General features: G+C 33.8%; 1 protein-coding gene across 2 annotated transcripts in view; it reads left to right on the top strand.

Annotated features, from left to right (window-relative positions):
• Positions 1–22530, top strand: part of LOC140750972 (lachesin) — a 95926-nt gene that overhangs the window by 54596 nt on the left and 18800 nt on the right. For both annotated transcript variants that reach the window (XM_073084743.1, XM_073084742.1), the window contains exons 4-6: positions 9970–10177; positions 13521–13682; positions 21869–21997. In XM_073084743.1, coding sequence (XP_072940844.1) covers positions 9970–10177; positions 13521–13682; positions 21869–21997 — 499 coding nt within the window. The remainder of the gene's footprint in view (positions 1–9969; positions 10178–13520; positions 13683–21868; positions 21998–22530) is intronic.

The following is a 22530-nucleotide window of genomic DNA, read 5'->3' as shown; positions in this document are numbered from 1 at the left end:
TATTGTCCGCGCCAAACTGCTAGTCCGCTCTGAAGTTGTTGCGAGCAGGTGTATTCATTCAATTACATTTCATTTCTATGTTTCTATATTCAGAGCGGACTAGCAGTTTTACATGGACTATGCCACTACTACTGCTGGACACAGATCTTCAGACTGAACAAATATTAGTCCATAGCTAATCTAAGGAACATTTCACACCTCCTCCTCCCATGCATGTAGATTTTATCGGAGATGTTTTCTATCGCCGTTAACGCACGTAATAATTATTTTTTATTGGTACACAACTTGTATGTTACTCATATGCCTGGGAACCGTCTGAGGTCTCTTAATTGAAAAGTAAAATTGGAAACCTGAAAGACTGTTGCAACAATCTCCCTTGTACCTTCATTTGTTAACTGGATATTATCTTACAGCTTCAATGAAGACGAAATGGCTTCAACGTACATACCTATATCAGATTTTTTAAGAATTAATACTAGTTCATACTAAGAAATGCACAACAGTTAACATTATTAAAGTTCTTGCACCATTATGCTAGAGAACTCTTGCACAATACTTAGCGCGTTAATAATAAACACTATTTAATTAGAGAGCTAAGAGCTACACTAAACCGCATCTCCGTGGCTCTTGGCGTGATAAGTTTGAAGCATGAATAAACTGGGTGTCAAAATTCACCCCCGCAGTAATTAAACAGGGCGGCAAGGGTGGTTGAGGGATGGAGTCCCTATACTTGTACGGGACCCCTCGGACATAGGAATGATTAGGTTAAACTTTTTGGGGCTTTAAGTTGTCATTCAGTACATATATTTTATTTTCCTTTTTCGCACTATTGTTTTTGAAATACCGCATATAATAATATAATTATTGCATGCCGTATGAGGTAGAAAAACATATTTAAGAAAATAGATTTTTTTTGAGTAAGTAATATATGCAGCCATTTTAGGACTCACCCAATAAACTAGTGAATTTTCTGTGAGTTTAATTGTTTATTGCTTATTTTACATGACGGCCCCGAATATTTACAACGTATATATGGGACTAAAGCTCTTTTGGTAAACTAACCTAATAATACCCAATATCTTAAAAACAGCAAATAATTAATCCATTAGTAAACTTGGTAATATTAATCACCACTTTAGATTTACTCTTCAAATATTTGTATCCTAAATATAGCAGAAATAAGGCCGAATAGATAATTTATAGCCGAATAGATAGGCCTTATTCACGCCATGATAGTACGAACAGATATAGAGAGTCCCTAGCACTGTCTTGCACTGCTACAATTAACTTATTCATGAATTTGCCGCGGCCCTAATTATTTATTTTATTTTACGAGACCTATTATCCTGATACTGCCTCCTCGTAAATACTGAAGCAGTTACGGAGTGGCTCGGAATTTTAAAGTAATTCAAAGGGTTGTTAATTTAGCACATTCCTTTTTATTCTCCTCTAGATTTGTAAATTAGTGCTCTTTAAAATATTTACAACATTATGTCTGAAAATTTCTCCAGGGAATTACGTAACGCAAAAATTTTGTTGAAGTCATATAATTTCTTAAACATTAGTTCATAAATATTTTATTGAATACAAACAGGATTTCAAATCAGTGTTACAAGGAACCTTTCTAAAAGGCATCATTGGAAATCGATTTAATAGACGGAGCAAAATAAAAATGGCGATATGAACACTCGGGAGTGCCACAGGGGTCGCTCTGGGACCCTAATCAAATATACCTTAACTTGGACCGGCGCGATTGAGATTTACAGCTGGGTACTTCTTGGAGAAAAAATATTTTTTCTACGAAATTTTTAGCACAGGCTGTAAGAACCGATGCCAACGCTAATAAATTTGGCTCAAATAGAAATAATATAAAAGGAAACGCAGGATGAATATAAGGAATATTTTGTCCATTTATATTTGTTGATATTAAGTATAGGTCATAGTAAAGGAGGTATCCTAAATCGTATGACAGATGAAACAGACGTCGTGTCAATTAATTTCTTACACAGTACGAGGGTTGCTCGTTTAGTAGACATTTCTGGAATTTGCTGGTGTGTGTAGCAAAACTAATATCATACGTGACTTATTGAACGAAACGGTACTTTTTCAGAAGAGAAAAAATAAAATAAAGATCAGTTAGCAAATTTGTAAATAGGAAGAGTTTATTCTGAGATACGCATATCACTCACTATTTATTCTTCATGTTTTTTTCCACTAATTCCTTATAATTATGGGGTTGCCCCATAATTATTCAAGCACATCCAAGCTGCGGCACTGAAATAAAATATTCCATATTTTTTTCAATAGATAAATAAAATGTTATTATTAGTTATGATAAGGCTTTTTACCCAAAACTACTCGTATATGGCAAAGGTGGTTCGGTTTAAAATAAAAGAATACGTAGCTAAAATCGAGGCCACACTTGGCAAATCTAAATGCTAACTAGTAATTAAATCAAAATATGTACAAAGAGAGAAAAAGGAGGAAAAACAAAACACCTTGTGCATCTCGCGACACTGATAGATTGTTTTCCTGAGTGAAATGAGGAAAACAAGGAACTCTGTTGTTTTCATTACGAAATGTATCTTGGAAATCTTGAATATAACAAATATCAATATTAATTAATCTAATTTACTCGTATTATTATTATTTTTTAATTTTATGAACCTAGATTTAATTAATGTACCCAAGTAATTTCAAATCGAAAAGCGAATACCAAAATCAAAAGAAAAACAGCACTCACACAGATTATTCATAACAGGCTTTCATGATTAACAAAAATCTACTTTTACTACTTATTTTACACTTGCACTACCCCAGAAAGAGTGTTTTACTATTTTCATCAAAACGAAATGAATACGTCAGTTTATATGGTTAGCTGTTTTAGTATTCGTTGAAGTCTTTTTAATCTGACCGTTTTGTCAATAAAAGCGAAACAAATGTCTTTGCAAGTAAAAACGGTACCCACGTCTCCCGTCAAACGGAACTCTAGCAAAGTAGGTTAACGCTGATTATGAGTACAAAGCGCACAAAAACAAAGCATTACGTTTCGTAGATAACCCTACGAATAGCCGTCGTGAAGTAGAATTCAAAACATAACGGTCCAAGTTGGCATTAACAAAGTTACACGCTCGCTTCACTAAACAGTGGAGAAGTTGAGGTAATACGGAGATAACGTAGGTTTACTTGGAATTGCTGTTAAGTATGTGGTGGTAGAAAAAGGGGGAAAGAGGCTTACTGGCTTTGCGAGTCGGAGAGCAAAGTTGTGAGTTGCGATTCTTCGTGCTTCGGAGATATTTACAAGCTGATTATCGAAGCTTACGATAACAACGGGACGGTTAATGCTTTTGATATATATTTATATGCTTTGGCTGATGCGTTTAACGTAAAAAGTTGTGAAAGTCTTGTTTTGTTATCCTGAACGCTTTACTCCGAATTTTGTGGATGCACTTACACTTAATTAATTATTTTTAAAAACCCTAAAAAGTGAGTAATTTTATCTCGAAAAATTCTTATGAATTTATGGGTTTAAGTTATGTAATATATTTTACAAGTACCTACATTTGAAGGTATTACTAGGGAATAAAGTATTGTTTCGCTACTCGTAAGTCTTTTTTCTTGCAAGTTTTTATATTTAGATATGACGTGTTGGATAGAAAAAAAATACGATTATTTATAAAAATAGTTAAATTAAATTTTTATCCCACAATTAGAAAAAATATTAAGTATTATATTCTCACTCACTTAAATCGTAATCCAATTTCGCCACCTAATTCTCCATCAAAGCGAAAAATTTTAATATTGCACGACGTAACATATTAAAATTCCTCTGCACCAAGACTTATAATGCACAATTTTCAATATTTTGCATGCTCTACGCTTAAGCAGCGGAGCGTGAAGCAATTACACAGAAACACGCCGGAGGGTAGTTTGCATTATGTAGGTCCCTCGGTGGGCGCCAACGTTTACTTGGAAGTGCCTAAAGTCACTTGTGAATAAGCATCACAATTAAAGTCTAATAGTTGTTTTATTATTACCTAAAGTTGAGATAAAGTTTATGCGAAATGCCTTTTTCTATTCATAGTTAACACGAAAAACATTTAGACTCCACTTATTTCTTTTGAAGTAGAATAAGATTCCTTATTTAAGTAAATTCGATATATATTCATCTATGTTCGAATTAAATAAAAATAATAATATTCTGCATACCTTTAAATTTAACTGGAAAAGGGGTGTTGGTTACATTTAAGATTACAACAGAAATGTAAAAGAAGGAAATTTCCAAAGAATTTTCGCGTGCCACGCGGAGCAATTCAAGTGCATTCGCACGGCATTCCTTACCGTACGTATCCGAAACAAACAAAGGATACTAATTTACCAAGCACAAAGGAGCTCTAAAATGCGGACATTAAAAGCAATAAATAAAACTGTGTTTACTCTACATCACCGCTCGGCGGCAATGTTTTAGCGCTCCACTTAAGCTCCTGTCATATTGTTAGCTAATCGACGAAGTTTTTTATTAAATTGATGTAGCCTAGAATATGCACGTGATGATATGTAGCCACTACTGCTACCTGTAATTAACGTTAAGTGGGATTACAGTAACTGCTTGAGGTCGGCAATAGGCGCGTTGTGATCACTGAGGTCTATGTTGGACAGCCATGCGTATGTCTTCCTTGTCTTAGCCCTTCACATTACAATAAATGCTTGGTATTCCACATAGGAATGACGATGGTGCTACCGAAGTCATTGTTTTTGATGATAGTATTTTCCAGTATTTGCCAGAATTATAGTTATTTTCCAGAAGCATTTCTTACGTACGAATTCATAACTTCTATAACGCCGTGTTAACCATATTACCTCTTGCCTGGTATGACAATGATAGAGTTCCTGGTGCGATCGTCGGATAGATAAGTTTAAGTACCATAATCAAAATCTATAATTATTTAACCTATTATTCGCTAACATCAATTTACTAAATTATCTGGCGTTAACACCTGGATTTTGTAAAATAACCCAGATTATTTTTATTCGTATCCAACTCGATGGTGTGAACACTGTCTTATGGTGTAATACCAATGTTTATTGCCATCAACACTTAGTGCCAAGGTGGTAAGGTGGTAATTACGCCAATTACGCAACTTGCCCGAAGCTTTTACCCTCGCTTCCGCCCATTATTTTACGCTATTTGAAGCCACTATATTATTCTTGCTAAACTTTAATTGCGTGAAATGTGGGTAGTTTTACCGTAAGGTAGAATTTATAGCAATTGAGCTGTTTTATTATTGTTCATTGCACACAAATTTCAATATTCAGTATAATTTTTATTTAGCGGCTTAATATATTTTCGTCTGAAAAATTATATTATATTTAGTACGTAGACTTATTTTACTTGTCAAATTTTAAATTATACATATTATTCATATTAATTTAAACATTTCAAAATTTCGTGATAAAGTAACATAATTAAACTTCTTCAATATACATAATTAAAAATCTTTACTTAGCTTTTAGATAATGACAAACAAAATAAAAAAATATGTTACGAATGTTATATTAAATAAAATAACTAATAACTACAGTAAAAGGATACCATAAGTATCTTAAGCCAATTAACGGATTTGTTATTAAAACTTCGCTAGTCATCTTGAACAGTCTTCCGACACCCAATAGGAAGGTGCGGGAAGCTTCGCAAAATGAAACTTAATTAAAGTTTGTATTGTGCTTCCAAATTGCCAACGGTTACAAATCTGAGATCACCTCAACTAAGCCCCTTTGCAAATATGTAAAGGAGAACTTCAGAAGAAGAAAGCTAAAGATAAAGCTTTTCTCCATAAAGAAAACTATTTTTGGAAGTCATAGTACATTATTAGAGAATTCTGTAAATTTTGAATAAAATATTTTGCTACTTTGATCTCAGAGAACATAATATAATGTGATCTAAAGTGTATAAAATCAATTTAAATATTGTACTATTTAAATTTTATGCAGAATATGTAACGCCATAATGATTTCAAGCGTACGTATATAAGTATGTCTTATTCTATGACACACCCTACCTAAAACGGCTTAACAAATTTAATATATGAGATGTCGCTGGAATCGTTTAAATTGTGATAGTGAAATAGACATGTTTTTTTGCAGTTGGATTTTTAGTTTTTATAATAATTCTCTGGTACATCAACAGATTTATTCATAAATAATGGTCCCAATTTATAATAAGTCCTAAAACTCCCTTCACTTTTAATTAACGTTTAAAGGCACTTATGGAAGAATGAACAATTTTGTGGAGTAAAATATCGATTTAGACATGCAATAATTCAAAATTCTGATAGTTTTAATAGTTATGAACTGTTACAAGAATTATAGCGCTGACTAAACTGTAGGTAATAGAGCAGTGGTACGCGGAACTTCACTAGTCGGAACTAGGCGATGAGTTATGGCGTTAGGAACTGTATTAACGCCTTGAATTAAACCGATATTGACGTCATTTACACTATGAATAGTGTACTTAGGTTTTGTTTCCTTTAAATGAAGACTAAACTATTTAAAAGATTATATAAATTAAATACTCGTACTTTAAAATATTTAATTTCATCGAAGTCTCGAGAGGTTCTGTTTTACATGATTTTAAGCTGTGTTCTTTACAAAGTAAACTATAAGTTATAGGGACTATTAATATTACATTTATCTAAATCGATTACATTTGTTACAAAGTTGTAAATTTAATCTAAACGTTATGTACAATTTTACTTTAGAGTTGACAAAAAAATAAACTTTACATTTGAAAATGTATTTCAATTTATTAAAATGAATCTTTATAGCTTCTATAGCTTATATTAAGCTCGTGTATATTAAAGCACTAGTAACTCCAGTCGGAACTACTTGGATGAGTTATGACGTCATGAACTCCGGTAACGGCCGTCCTACCCGATTGGACCGATATTAACGTCACCTGGACCTGGGAATATTTAGTAATATTATGTGTGTGGTGGTATATATTTTTGTGTAAGTTTTGTTAATAACTTTAGCCTCTTTCAAGGTTACGATGGTGATTAATTAATTGACTTAAATTTAGTATTAATAACTATATTTACCTTAAAGGGAAATTAAGAATAAAATCATGTTTTTCTAATGTAAGAAAACAAATGCATTTAAATAATGAAATAACCACAAGTGATAGTAAATGATTCAGCACTGCAGTGTTTCGTAGTAAGAATTCCAGATGTTCGTTGCAGGATGTGAGCATATCGATCGGAAATACCGCTGATCCGCCGATCGCGGCAAAAGTAGACGGCACGAGTCAAGTTGAGAACACTCATAAAATATGCAATGTATTGACTGGAGCGCACTGCGGTACGATACGGTCCCACGTATGTGGTTGCTTCGAGCAAAATTAACGCGGCTGTGACTTTGTTAAAGTAAACACCGATGGCTCGGAGTTTCAGCTAGTTCCCAGCTTAATGTACATTTGTTTGTCTTATGGTTACGAGATTCGGAGACCCATATTGTTTGATAATTTAAATCCGTGGAGGGGTGCGTGATATCAATATTGAAACTGCCGAAAATAACAGCCATGCTCTCTATAACAATAACTTTATCTTGGTTGGATATTTGATGATTGTAATAAGCTTAAGACCAACTTTTATTTCGACCACTCATACTTTGGAAGTTTTAAAGTTATGTACTTACATAAAAATAAAATAGCTATGTTTTTTTAATATCAAAAACTATTTGTAAATTTGCCAGAGTTTCGTCTGTAGCAAATTTGATTTCTGTAAATATGATTATTTTCATAATAGATTTAAGAGTACATTTAGTTACACTAAAATATACCACTAAGGTGTATTGTTCAGCGAACAGGCTGGCTTAGCCTTTTACTTCTTATCTACTTATTTCTTTGTAATATACATATCAACTTACCATGTTTAAAGACGGTAACTTCTTCTTAAGACGAAAAACTGCCAGATAAAGATTGAGGCCTATTTGTTCTTAAAAGAAAGTCTTTTAAAAACAAGTAGGCCATGGCCTTGTGCAAGCCAACGGATATCGGATATACCAGCGTTTTATAATATCTACATAAACTGATTCCTTTCTTAAAATAACACCATGTGTCGAAAAAAGCTTCCCACACAATTGTACTTAACACACATAAAACAGACAAAGTCTGAGCAAAGACTTAGTAAATATTTAGCATAAATTCAATACCAGTTAAGCAAACCGCTGCGTAATGGAAGAGAACGTGTGTGGTTGGAATTCAATTTCCTAGCGGGTTACAACTAAATTTATACTCGACTTAGCTCATGTTTTCCTAGTAACCTAAGTTCGAGCAAAATAAATATTTTATTGGCGGATCGAGTACTCTTCTTGTGTTGTTTTGTACCAGCGAGTGATTTTCCTTTCGTTTCTAATATCGTTGAAGGTGGATTATAAATTGGATTACTTTACAAAGTGTTAAGTGTATTTTAACCGACTTTCAAAAGAGTTTTTGTGGGAATGTTACGCGATTATTCGAGTATTCGAGCTTTGCAATTGAGATGATTAAGGGATAAGGTTTGAAATTTTTACACAGGGTGGCCTACTTTTTTTTTAATGACTGCGATTTTTAATATTTTATGTTTTACAACAAATCATACACAGTACGGTTGTTCGTACAGTATTATGCATGTCGAAGAAATAAAGAATGTAAAAATTAAAATTAAAAAAAAAAAATAAAAAAATAAACCGACTTCTATGTTATTACAAAGTAAAAAAATAATGCAAATAAATTTTGGTTTAGTACATATTCCAGGCATGTCAGGTAGGAAAGTTCTGCAATGAAACACCCTTTCAAACGAAAAAAAAAAAGAAAATTGAAATTGGTTAAGAAATACTCGAGTTATTCAAGTTTACAAGAAATCGGGTTTACCCATTTTCAGATAAAACTGGCGAAAATTTTCAAAGTTCCAATGGTGTTTGAACCATGTCGATCGGTCGCGGCATCGCGATAAAATCGATATACATAAAAACAAAAAATAATATTCGCGACGAATAGATAACCTTCGGGAAATCGGTTAAATATACATCATACTATTATACGAATAGATTATTGCTAATAAAACAAAAATATCATCGAAGTTACTTCTGATAGCGAAATTAAAATTATCTTTTGGTAAGATTATTTACGCAGATATACACACACGATAAAGTTATAAATAAGCAAACAGTATTACCATTCTGACTCTTCATGATATATATTATTCAAATACGCTATAAATATGAGGCAGTATCATAATATATATGGATGATGTATCCAGTTAAGCGGAGGATTTGATGCGAAAAATCGGGCGTTCAATTTTGGTAAAGCAAGTAACATGTTCCATCGGCATGAATAACTCAATATGAAATGTAATCCTTTTAAAACATGACCAGACTCGATATTCTTCTCTATGAATATTCGCAAATATTTATATCGTGGATTTTGTTGAGTGCAGAAAATATTGAAGTAATAAGTGTGTCTAAACTTTAAGTATATTAGTTGTAATCACAGTATCCGTAGTATTTGTTTTCCTTATAAACAAATACATATAATATTATAATAAATATTAACTTAAAGAAAATACATTATATATTTCTAAAATACGGTATTTGCTTCTGTAGAAGAATAAAAGACATTTATATTTTACTGGTAGTTTTCCTATCTAAAAGGCTATTCATCTATCTATCAACAATATGAAAAATCTATCGTTCACATTTCGACCGAACTAAGGAAAGAAATCGCCCTTAATAAGTTAACGTACCTGGGTAAAAAAAAACCTACGTTTAATAGTGCTTTTTAAAAGGCAGAAGCAGTTACCGCTATTGTTATTAGTGGCATATTTAGAGTCCAATTGTTACGGATTATATATTTTATGAACTAGAGCAAACTTGGGGTCAATTTCTAAATTTCATATTTACATTAATACTAAAATACCCTTATTTCACCCCTAGGTGGCGTGGATCCACATAGACCGTCAGATGATCCTCACGATCCACCGGCACGTTATCACGCGGCTGGCGCGGTTTAGCGTGTCCCACGACAACGCCATGACCTGGCTGCTGCACGTGAGCCAGGTGCAGCAGGAGGACCGCGGCTACTACATGTGCCAAGTGAACACCAACCCCATGATCAGTCAAGTTGGATATCTTCAGGTTGTTGGTAAGTTTACAGTTTTCTAGACATACTTTTTTATAATACAAAATTAGTAAGCGAACTTCCATTTTTTCTGATGGTAAGTGGTTATTTACGCCTATGGACATCTCTAATCAACCCCAAATGAGATTCGTGCCAGAAGTCAACCACAGTATTGTTAACCCCAAGGACTAAGTAAGAACGTTTTCGATAACTTCCGTTTCCTTTAAATGGAAAAACAGAAAACTTTTTGTATGAGATGTGCGTTTTTATTTTTATTTTACTTTTATACAACCAAGGACTGGAATACATTTCTACTGTAGGTATTCCTAGAAAAGTCAGGAAGATTATTTGACGTCGATATTCCTTGAAAAATATTATATGGCTTCAAATATTTATAGCTATAAAAAGGCGAAAACTAAATTAAAATTACTGATTTAAGTTAAATTACCTACGTTTTAATTACTAGATCATTCTTAGTAATATAAGTGATTGTGTGGAAATATCAGAAACTAATTAATTTTCTACAAAATAATTCGATAAGGACAGCGTACATAATGAGGAATTTTAATAAGGCGACGGAAATATCGAAGGGTGCTTTACCCCGCGGTTTGCTTGCGGTTCGTGACGTCAGAACTTTTAATTATATTTCTTTGCTATTGAAAGGTATCAAGATCCTTTCTAGAAATAGTTGTGAAATTTCTAAGTAAGAGTTAAGATTCTGGATTTTTAGTGGAACAAAATAACGTAGGAAAAGGTATGTCCGGGGGCTACGTTTATGCCTGTTTAATTTTATTGATTTGATGATTGTAACTAATGTTTTTTATTTGATGTGTATAACTAAGATTTTTTTTTTGTAATCATTCAATATACTAATTTTATAACTTTTAATGAGCAACACTACAACATTTCTTCATCAACAAGGGTTAACTGGTGGAGAACGGCACTAGGCATTAAGTTCGCCCTTTGTAACCACTAGGTTTACAATAAAGTTTAAATAAATAATATAATAAATAAATTAGTATTACAGGGCAGTTATAACCTAGTCGTTGAAGCTCAGCCTAGAAATCAAGAGGTTCGAGGTTCGAGTCCAGGCATGCACCTCTAATCTTAAAGTTGCGAGATTATTATGTCGCCTACTTAAAAAAAAGAGAGGAGGTTTGCGTCCAGCGGTGGTACAGTACCTTAGATGAAAGCATTATTTGCCTATCATACTTTTCAGTAAGTTTATTTCAAACCTGGACCATATAAAGTTTACATAGCAATATTCCGGTTATTTTCCCGACCCTATACCTTAAAAACGTTTTTATCCCTATTTGATTCCTCCCGAGTCGGCATCGGTGTTTTAAATGCCCCATTCTGGTTTTATCGCTCAAGTTTATTAATTTACTTCGGCTTTAGAACGGCTTGTATTACGCTTTCGATCCAATACAACTAATGAGAATTTGATGCTCTGGGTACTGATTTACCTGTAAATGCTAAAGGTGAATTGGATTTTAGAGTTATGTAATATATGATAGATAGTATTTAATCTATTTGATATGATGAGATTCCATCATATTATTGAGTATATCAGCGCTTATAAGTCCAATGTCACATACGAGTATGTCTATTTCAGAATTTTGAATTAATTATAGCTCTTTGCCGTACAAGCGATATTGAAGCAATAACAAGCAGACAGTTAACCTGATGGTAACTGGCCACTGACACCCATGGAAATCTACAAATCAACCCAGCGCTTACACTGCTTTTATTAGGTAAAAACAAAGTGATGTTTACCAAATAAACATCACAGAGAAATGCCCATTCCTGAATTTACTCCCTTAGCCTACGACTAGATTATAAGTACTAGATATTTTAGGTTCTGGTAGTATTTGTATATTATTTTTGTATAAATACATATGAGATCTTCTTTCAGATTTCATAAGATCTTTCTTTGAAATTCACTAGAAAGCATCGTAGGATGCTCATTACTTTCAATCGTTTCTTATATTTGAAAGTAGAGTGATGCACGACCACGTACAAATAATCCTACACCTTTTAGTTTGAATAATAAATTTGCATCTAAAGTGTAAGCAGTCTAGCATATCGCCATTGTGTTCTACTTTAAAGTATTGAGACATATGACTTATGACCTGCCATAACCGTTTATATAATTACTTAATTAGTGTTACAAGGCAGTGATAACATAGTTGAAGCTTGGCCTTTACATCAGGATGTCCGAGGTACGATCCCAGGCACGGACCTCTCTTTTCTCACCTCTATTTTTTCAAAATTGGAAAATGCCGTCAGGAAACTTACATATGTATGAAAGTTATTTGAAAAAAACTCGCCAAACCGTTTATATAGACTTCACAAATGTATGAATCATGTTCGCAGAAATTCTATGGTTGTGATTCGAAACAGAACTGATCTGAAAATTGAAATAATTTTTGTTATCGTAGTTTTGCCATCATCATACACAACCAAGTGTAAATATTAGTATATCAAACATGTACCCGAGGGCATGGAGCTGCAACGCTCAAAGCATATTCGCTGCGAGCTGCAAGTCAGCGTTGAGTATTAAAAACAAATGTATGTGTCCGATCTTATAAGGCCACGAAATTGCGCTGCAAATTGTAGCCTATTTGGATGAATTTGAAATGAAGCGAGTAAAAGTCTCTAGCGGGTTTATGTTTCGTGGCTATGGATTATGACGACTATTCGTCATATAATAAAAGGGTATTAACAGTTTGGTTTTGAGGCCTTCTTATTTAGGGAATTCATTATTACTTACTTAAGCGGAGAAATACATCGCGAGGAAACCTACATGTCTGAGTACAAAAAAAAAATGATTTCATCAATCAAAGGTATTTGAAATCTACTAATCCGTACTTGGCCAAGAGTTAATCCTTCTTACGCTAAGAGGAGACCAGGTCCCAGTAGTAGGACGAGAATAAGTTGACGACGGACGGAAATTTGCTGCTATTTAGTCACAAGTTTTAAGAGACAAAGTGTTAATATCAATCAAAATACATAACCGTCTTTTTTATAATATAGGAGTAGCAGACGAGCATGCAGTCCACCTGATGGTAAGTGGCTACTGCCGCCCATGGACATCTGTAATCGACCCCAGATAGGATTAGATATTTCTACCTGAGGTGGGCCACAGATGCGCCGCTACCCCTGACGACTAAGCTGGAACGCCTCGGAAAAGTATGTCTCCCTTACCATTACCTTCTAAACGAAACATAGCAGCGCCTAACACTGCTGTAATGAGGCAGAAATAAGTGAGGCGGTGTTGCCGCCGTTGTCGAACTACAAAGTGTTCTACCACCTTCAAAACCGTCTGCTACTTCTATCATATAATTTAGAATGTATTTGTCTCCAGTACCTCCAAACATCCTGGACGAAGAGAGCACGCAGTCCGCTGTAGCAGTCCGAGAGAACCAGAACATCAGCCTGGTGTGCAAGGCGGATGGGTTCCCGACCCCGAAGATCATGTGGCGTAGAGAAGACGGACAGCCCATATCTGTAGATAGACGGAAGAAAGGTAAGAAATGAATATAAATTATTTTTAACACATTTTCGATTAATTAAGGGTTTTAATTTATTTGATTTGAGGTAAGTGAAATTGATTATAATGAATTAAAATTAAAGATTTAATAATTAAGTAATAATTTATTTAAAATTGAGTACTTAGCGGTTATACTTCGGATAAATATATAAAATATAAATATGAATGGTGGTGCCATTAACTTCAATTTATTTTTATTTGGGAAACATACAATATTTAATACACACAGTAACTTTCACATACAGTACATTCACATTTCACACTTTTAATAGACATAACAAAAATCAGCAAAGTAATATTTATTAAGAACAACAATTTTCTGTTGCCGTATTTTTTGGATCGGTTTAATAGCAGATACACTTTTACGATGGAATATATTAGTTTTCAAGTGAGATAGAGTCACTTTAGTTATTAATTTTAGGCAGCATGACCTATGTTGTATGGAGTAGGTTCTAAATGTTCTTGAGCAGCAGTGGCCACATTAAATCTCCTACATATTACGTAAAAAACATATGAGGCCTTATGACTGTTTCGCTCGCTTAAGATGCTTCCCGGAGTTTTCGAACTTTTAATGAAAAACATAAACAAAAATAATCGTCTGACATACTCGCATGAGTACTCTAGTTGTTTGAACAAATATTACTAAGTTGGAGTGTTCCGGGAACTAGCGAAACTTATGTAATTAAATAAACATTTTCTGATTAGAGTGGTATCATGAGTGTGGTTAATTAAGTTAATAATAATGTTTTTTACACTTCTAGCTACTACTTATCCTTGTGTCTTGAATGCCACGTATACACAAATACTAGACCTAGACCTAGACCTAGGATGAAAAAAAATTGAGTTCTCACTAGCTATGGTTTGCACCCAAAAACATGCAGTCATGGGGATTCGTGCCCAGTAGAAAGATAGAAAAGAGTTGGCGCAGTCTTTTATTTTTATTCATCGAAACCATGTTTCATACAACATTTTAATTATCGAATACTGCCAATCGTAAAGTAAATGATGTGTGGTTGATTTATGCTTCATAATTGAGCCAGATTTTCGTCATTATAACAATATTTTATTTCAAAAGACAAGCGTTAAAACAGTAATTAAAAATATTAATAACGAGCATACAGATTAAAGATGTTAAAATGTAATGTATAATACCACTAAAATAAAAAATGGTTCAATTAAATATCAATAAATAAATAAACGCTTTCTACGTGATGATTCCTTATGATTCGTTATGATTCCTTGTATTGTGGGTGCCATAGACACACACAAATACAAATACACAAAAACCCAGACCCATAAACAGAAATCTAAATTGATCGTTCAAATATCTGTCTTGCCGGGGATCGAACCCATGCCACGTGGGCCAATTGCAATTTAATAAGCTCGCTAACCAGCATTAAATAAACGTAAACAAGAATACACTATATACCCTATATAGTCTAATCTTTGACAAAATTTTCCATGGTCGTATCGTATATACGTACCTTCAATAAACTATAATACGAAGCTCGTCAAGCCATTATCGCTCGCCGTCTCCATGCATTCCCAACTCAACCTGTTGTTGACACAATAATCAGAGCTCGAACACGCCCTAAGCCATGCAAACGGCACCCTAGTAATAAGCCCGTAGAAAAATCCAGTTAAAGATAATTATGCGGTGGAAAAGCTGAGTCGCGCCGGCAAATTAAACCGGGGAACTCGTTCAACGAGCACAAAGGGGGCCCCAAAAATTGAGTTTAATTTTAAGAGTGATTTCCTTGTGCGGGGAAATTAACGTGTGGCGTCGAGTGGCACTCGTCGCTAATTGTGTGTGACCCCCACCCGCCGTCCCCTACGTGTCAGTTCCATCTGCGATTATTATTTGCAAAGGACGGTCACCGCCGATGTTTTAATTACGTCACTTCGAAAACTGTTCTCGCTTTCAATTCGAAGCGTGTTCGGGCCTTTGTTGGGATTAATACGATGCTCGCAGAATAGCTTTTTCAGGGCTTAATGGAAAGAGTTGGTGGCTCTTCAAAGTGGATGAAAGCGTTTCGGATTTAGTCCGGAGCTACTGCACGTTTGACTCCAATTTCCTCGTAAAGCGTATTGAGAGCCATTCATTAGATGCTTTTGCGATTACGTTTTACAGCGTACAACCCTGTTTTATCGGTAAATATTTATTGCCCGAAAGTATCGAATGGGCTACGGGTTCAATAAATAATTAATAGATTAAAGGTGCTGTAGAATCTATATAATAATTTCATCATAGTTATATTTCAGTGAGGACATAGTGAGCCGAATGTAGGCTTTAAAACAATCTATTAACCAACACTTTATTTTGCTTTGAATAGTCAATCAGAGATGATCAACTATAACATCATTAGATTATATCATGTAAGATTGCGTGTTGACTTTATTAAGTCGTTGAATATCATCAATTCTTATTATCATTTTATCTACTTTCTTCCTTTGCCACAAACCACGATGTTGTCGACTTGTAGCAAAAATTAATATAACTCCAATGAACAATGAGAACTAGATAAAGAATACAAAATATAAGCGTTATACTGTTTAAATCAATGGAAAATAAGACAATATAGGTACTTCGTTAATAAAAACTTCGTTAAGTAAATCGGTTTTTCTTAAACTAAATATTTAAAAAGCGTAAACGAAGTGACTAATCAACTTTCGCTCGTCGAAGCTTCACCGCTTAAGAGTCAACAAAGCTCAGAATTCCAACCACGTATAGTTTGCCGCCGCCATCAAGTGGGCAAATGAGTTTGCCGCACTCACAATTAACATCTGCGGTAAAGACTAATGAGTATAATGAGTTGTTTATTTTATAAGTATTCTAGAGAAGTTGTTAGATTATTTTTACTCGAATTCGGATTGTAATTTTTTAAAGTGTGTATGTATGTTGTGTTTATGTACCTATGTCTCATTCTTTGGCACGCTCTTCAGTCCCGATGGCTTGAGGGTTTTAATACAGGAGGTGTTGTTGAATTCGTCTAAATTGTACAGTGATATAATCTAAATAATAAAAATATTTTACTGACTGGAAATAAACAGTCATTGATGATTACGAAATTACAGTATTATATTATATTTTTAAGGGTCATAAGGCTTTTTCTAAGCTTTATTTATTTAAACGCCGCAAATTATATTATACAATTATCTATTTAACCCGCCGGGTGTCATTTTGCTACTTTGAAGTAAACAAAATATCAGAATTCTAACCACGTACGGCAACAAGCGGTCAAATAAGGTTGTCGCATTTAAAATTAACGTTTGCGTCGAAACACTAATATTTAAATAATTTAATTAATTGTACGGTTATGTTATGAGGTATTTGGAAATCAATGAATTATTTAGTAACATTTTCGACAAACTCTGTATGGAAACGCAATGCATACGTGGAAATTACAAACAGATAAATATATGTTCTAATTAACAAATGTTTTGCGTTCTAGGGCGTGTGCTTTATTGTGTTGAAATTTAGTTAATGTTGCTACGCTGGTCTAAGGTGTTAATACCTCTACACTAGGATTTCTTGGCATATCGAACCACATATAAATATCTAATTACTAATTATTATAAAACTAAAAACTCGAGTGCATAAAATTATAGCTTATCTTACACCAACGATTTCAATTAATCCAACGACACTTCATTTCATAAAATCCATCAAGCCCTTTAGGCTGGAGGACATGCCAAACAATGATATATTATATACATACGCTACAAAAATATTAGCCTGCATGATCGGCTAAAAAAGCCTAAACACGAGACCTATTATTTCAAGATGGTAGAACCCTTTGTGGTTCGATTCCGGCGGCATCACCGCCTCATCTATTTCTGCCTCATAAAAGCAGCGTTAAACGCTGCTGTGTTCTGGTTTGAAGGGTGTGGTAAGGGAGACGTACTTTTCCAAGTAGTTTCAGCATAGTCCTCAGAGGTAGCGGCGCATCTGTGGCCGACCTCAGGTAGGAATATCTAATCCTATCTGGGGTTGGTTACAGATGTCAATGGGCGGCAGTATCCACTTACAATCAGGTGGACTGCATGCTCGTCTACTATTCCTATATTTATGGCAAAGCACCAGCATTATTTGACCTTGTTTAAACATGTTAAATTCTTTAATAAGAGTTTGGTACGTCGAGACAACGCCGTGTCACTTCAAAGTAAACAAAAGCTCATTATTCTAACTAAGTCCGACACCAAGTGGCCAAATGAGTTCGCCGCATTCACAATAGAGGTTGTGGTAACATTGTAAGGAAAATAATGACTTGCCTAACTTGCCTATATTATAATTAATATAGAACTAACATTGGAATATTTATGAATAGGTACTTTTTAACCGACCATTGATTGTATATTTCTGTGGTATATAAAAATAAAATAAAATGTTGCTATAACAATACATCCTTCATAAACTCAGTTCAGCGCCTAACATCAATTTCAAATAATATACACTATTTAAAATAACTAAAGTGTTCTCTATGTATTCTTAGTTTTAGATTTTCGTAAAATACACCCGAATACCATACTCAACATTATTTTATTAAAAAAAAGAAATCTAAATTCCAACCACGTACGTAGAAACCGCGGCGTAATGGGTAAACGAGTTTGCCGTTTTCACAATTAGCCGTCTGCGGCAAGAAAACGAAATGATTTTGATGAGTGAATATATTATATTAACAAAGCTTTTCACTTGTATAGAGAACGTAAAGTGTGTGATTAGTGTATAAGATATAAATATTAATTTGTTTAAATATTGATATATCATACATAATGTTGAAATCATATGTAATTTGAAAGAACTCGATTTCACGAAATTTGTTTATAGAATTTCTAGGGTGGTTTTTAATGTAATTATTTGATAACTGGTACAGTTATGTAACTTCTTACTTATGAATAACCTGATTGTTATATTTAAAGAAGTGATAGACTAATGGTTGGAATCTGGCCTTTTCAATCAGGATTCCAACCTAATCTAACCTAAACCTCTTTTACTCTGCGATGCGTCCCGTGCCCAGCAGTGAGAAAATAACAGGTTAACAACAAATTTCATGTTATATGCAAACTAGGACATTATTAAAAATGCATGAATTTCCATACAGTTTTATTAGAATTCAGTACACAATGCCTAGTTTACATCAAACAACGGAAAGGAACGAACATTCTGTGTTAGTATTTTAGAGTCCGTTTCCTCGCACACAATGCGAAATATGGGAAACTGAGCCAATTTACTGAACTGCATCCAATCGCAATTATTCCACGAATTGCAGAATTTCTGGAGATTTACTGCTTTATTTATTGCATGACATTTTATCATGCACGCTTTAACTGTTTGGTTAAGATTTATTACAGACAAAGATAGACTTAATATAGACTATTTATGGAGCGTTTCTACCTTTAATTAAAAGCCTAGATATCTAAACTTATTTACTGACAAGATTACTAAATTTTTTTAGTTAATTTATATCTTTTTCATAATTTGTATTGGTTATATTGTGGTATCATAATTTATTTTGAGTAATTTTAAATCAATAATTCTAACCTAGCACGCAGTTCAACTAATTCAGTAGTATCTGCCGTCATTGGATATATGTAATTAGTTACTAAAAGATAATCCTAAAAGAGATCAGCTACAGATGCGTTGATTAAGGACAAGTTAAAAGTGTACCTTGCAACACACGTCACAGCTAGGCTCGGTAGTGTTTGATTAGTATCAATGTTTACCTTCAATGTTTTAGTCGAATCAAAAAACGTTATCTAATGAAAATTGATATGGATATATGTCCTGGTTCTACTTTTATGACACTGCGAATAAATATCTACTTTATTTTCTTAATACAACAATGTTCTATCAGCTCTAATAATGTAATTTACAAAACAAAGGCCATGTAACTAGTTTTGTAATTTTACACAATGTAATTATCGTTACATCGTTAATATCCCCATATTACTTCGTTATCTATTGTCGCTAATATTGTTTTGGGCATAAATTTAACAGGAAATAGCTTTGTTGGTTCATTTTGGTAACTGAATCAACGCTGGCTGCTGGGTTTAATTGCCACATTAAATATAGATACGAGAATCTTACTGATAGTCATTATGATTCGTGACAAAATAAACATTGTCCACGGCTTCGCTTGTGTTAACGGTAATTCTAAATATTTTCAGAGTAAAAAGTCCTTCCACTTCACTTTTCAAAGCTTTATGTGAAAGTGTCCACATTTGTGGCAAACCTCACATCATTATTTACTTTTCTTCTAGAATTCATCTAAAATTGTCCGTATTAATGTGAATGGCCTATCAATTTTGTATTTTAAAAAGTCAACCTTAATTCAGACCGAATTTTTGGCATTTTTGCGTTAGGAATATACCTACCTTACTTCCTTATAATACAATCTATTTTTAAACTGTGCACTATAAAAATATCTGCGTATTGTGATACTCACATACCTGTATTTGGCGCTATCTGTTGGTGCTCATCATCTTTGTATCGTCAATGTGAAGATACAGCCTGGTTACAATTTTATTATAGTAAACGTGGCCGTTTCTCAGTGCTTTAATCTGGGAGTTCATACTCCCAAACTTTTATATAGAAATTTAACATGTATAAAATATTAAACACAAATACTGTACATTCTACAGTAAATAGGGAGTCTACAATAAATTAAGTTTAAGCTCTAATTAGCCCTAGAGTACTCAGTAATTTCGCACTCCTTCACCAGCATTTGCAATAAATCCACACAATTACGGTACCGGTAATACCCGGTTATTACTGCGCTATCTGTTGGCACTAATCATCCGGTGAGCTTGTTTATAAAATAGGTAATAAATGGCTTTGTGGTTAATTTGCGAATTGAATCAGCGACACTCGCTGGGGTTAATTGTTACCCGATTACTTTTGGCGACGTCTGTTTCAGATTTTTCTTTGTTATACAATGAAGGGTTATTTTTAGTAAACGTTTTGGTAAATAAAGATTTAGAATTAAGTATATTTTCCGTAGTAATATTTTTTTGGGCAAATAATTTAATCTGTCATGCAATAATGAATTTGTTCTACGAGTTCTACGACATCATTTAAAGTAGAATAGTACGTAATACATTGCTGCTATAAATTAGAATTATGTATATAACAGCACTCACTGGAAGAAAACATCAAAGATTTAAGTCACACACACAAGAACATGTATACAATATCGGCAATATCCGCTAACTACCGACAAACAAGCGTGGGTTAAGCGTACCTCGGATGTGGGTGTTTATTTACTTATTTGTGTATGTACTCATATAAACCAAATAGATCTACTAACTATAAAAAGTATTTTTACTCCCATCATTAGTGTCACAAAGTCGTCGCCTTTACGGTATATTTCCTCATAAATTCACCCCGAACGTACTCAAGTGTACTTGTTAAGGACTTAAACAGAGTGCTCTCTTCATCAATTGCCTGTTGTGCTCTCGACTTTAATGTTACATCGCTCGGCGTGTAAGAATACACTTGTTTTAGGAATATTTGTACACTACTGATATTTTGTGTGAAGATTTTTATAGAAATAGTAACATAAGTGGATGGAATAAGAAGGCAATGATATTAGAATAGTGTCGTGGACTATTTTCCAGGCCTTCCGCAGTTGAAGGGATGGATCCTAGCCTAGTAGTGGGACATTACAAGATACAAAAGGACTATTTTATAAAATGTATGAAAAACGTAAGCAATAACAGTCTCTTCATGATATAGGATGTCAGCGAAATAAATAGTCATGATCACCTACAAACTTAAAACATGTGATCTTTATCTGATTTAGAACTGAATTCCTGCTGGAGGTCGATCATGGATGCGTGGAGAATTACGTCAAAATACCACACACCCACTTAAAACAGTAAAAAAAATTAAACAGTATTTACTTGTTTATTGGATAATATATATTATATACAATAGGTTATAGATAAAGCCAAAGTAGGGTTACATGGGTAGTATAGGTAGACAATTAACGATATGTGTGTGTGAGTGTGTGTGTGTGTGTATGTGTGCTTTTGAGTTGGCGATTTTTAGTATTATAAAAAAATCTCTTCTAATTTATATTAAAGCAGAGTAGTGAGGTTCCAAGCCACCTCATGTCATTGGGAGTTATTGCTAAGAGAATTAATATTAGTCTTTATTTCAGTGACGGTGTACGAAGGCGATACGCTGAGCTTGCAGCGAATCAGTCGCACGGAGATGGGCGCGTACCTCTGCATCGCTACCAATGCGGTACCACCTTCGGTCTCCAAACGGATTATTGTTGATGTTGAATGTGAGTTATATTAATTTAATTTAAAAAATGACCTTTTATTTACACCTTATATTTGTAATATGTCACTGTTTAATAAGTTTACTCAACATTCGGTTAGTCATTTCTAAAATTTTGTATTAGAATACCCTCACTCATCCAAACATTCTGAAATCGTGTTTTTTGTTTGATTTCGCAATTGGAATAATTATTTGAAATCATGTACTTACGGATATAATAATTTTATTTTTAGTATGTTCTGCAAAGCTTTTTTACATAAAACAAATTGCTTCACTATTGCCGATTTGATGGTTTCAAATCAAATCAAATATTTTTTTTAATTCAAAATAGGTTCTTTACAGAGCACTTTTAGAATGTCAAACTACCACCACTTCACAAGGTGTTTCGTTATGGAGAAGAAGCGGCGAAAGAAACTCCATAACATACACATCTTTAAAAAAAATGGATTTTACAATGTTAAACTTAACTTAATGGTACATGTGGAGCTGGAACTACTTCAGACCACACCGTTTTGTCAGTCAAAGAATCACTTAGTT

Source organism: Epargyreus clarus, unplaced genomic scaffold, assembly GCF_041222505.1.
Source record: "Epargyreus clarus isolate Ecla_fem2 unplaced genomic scaffold, WU_Ecla_fem_2.2 ptg000021l, whole genome shotgun sequence".
In the NCBI taxonomy this organism is placed as follows: Eukaryota; Metazoa; Arthropoda; class Insecta; order Lepidoptera; family Hesperiidae; genus Epargyreus; species Epargyreus clarus.
This window is presented reverse-complemented; position numbering and strand designations above follow the sequence as displayed.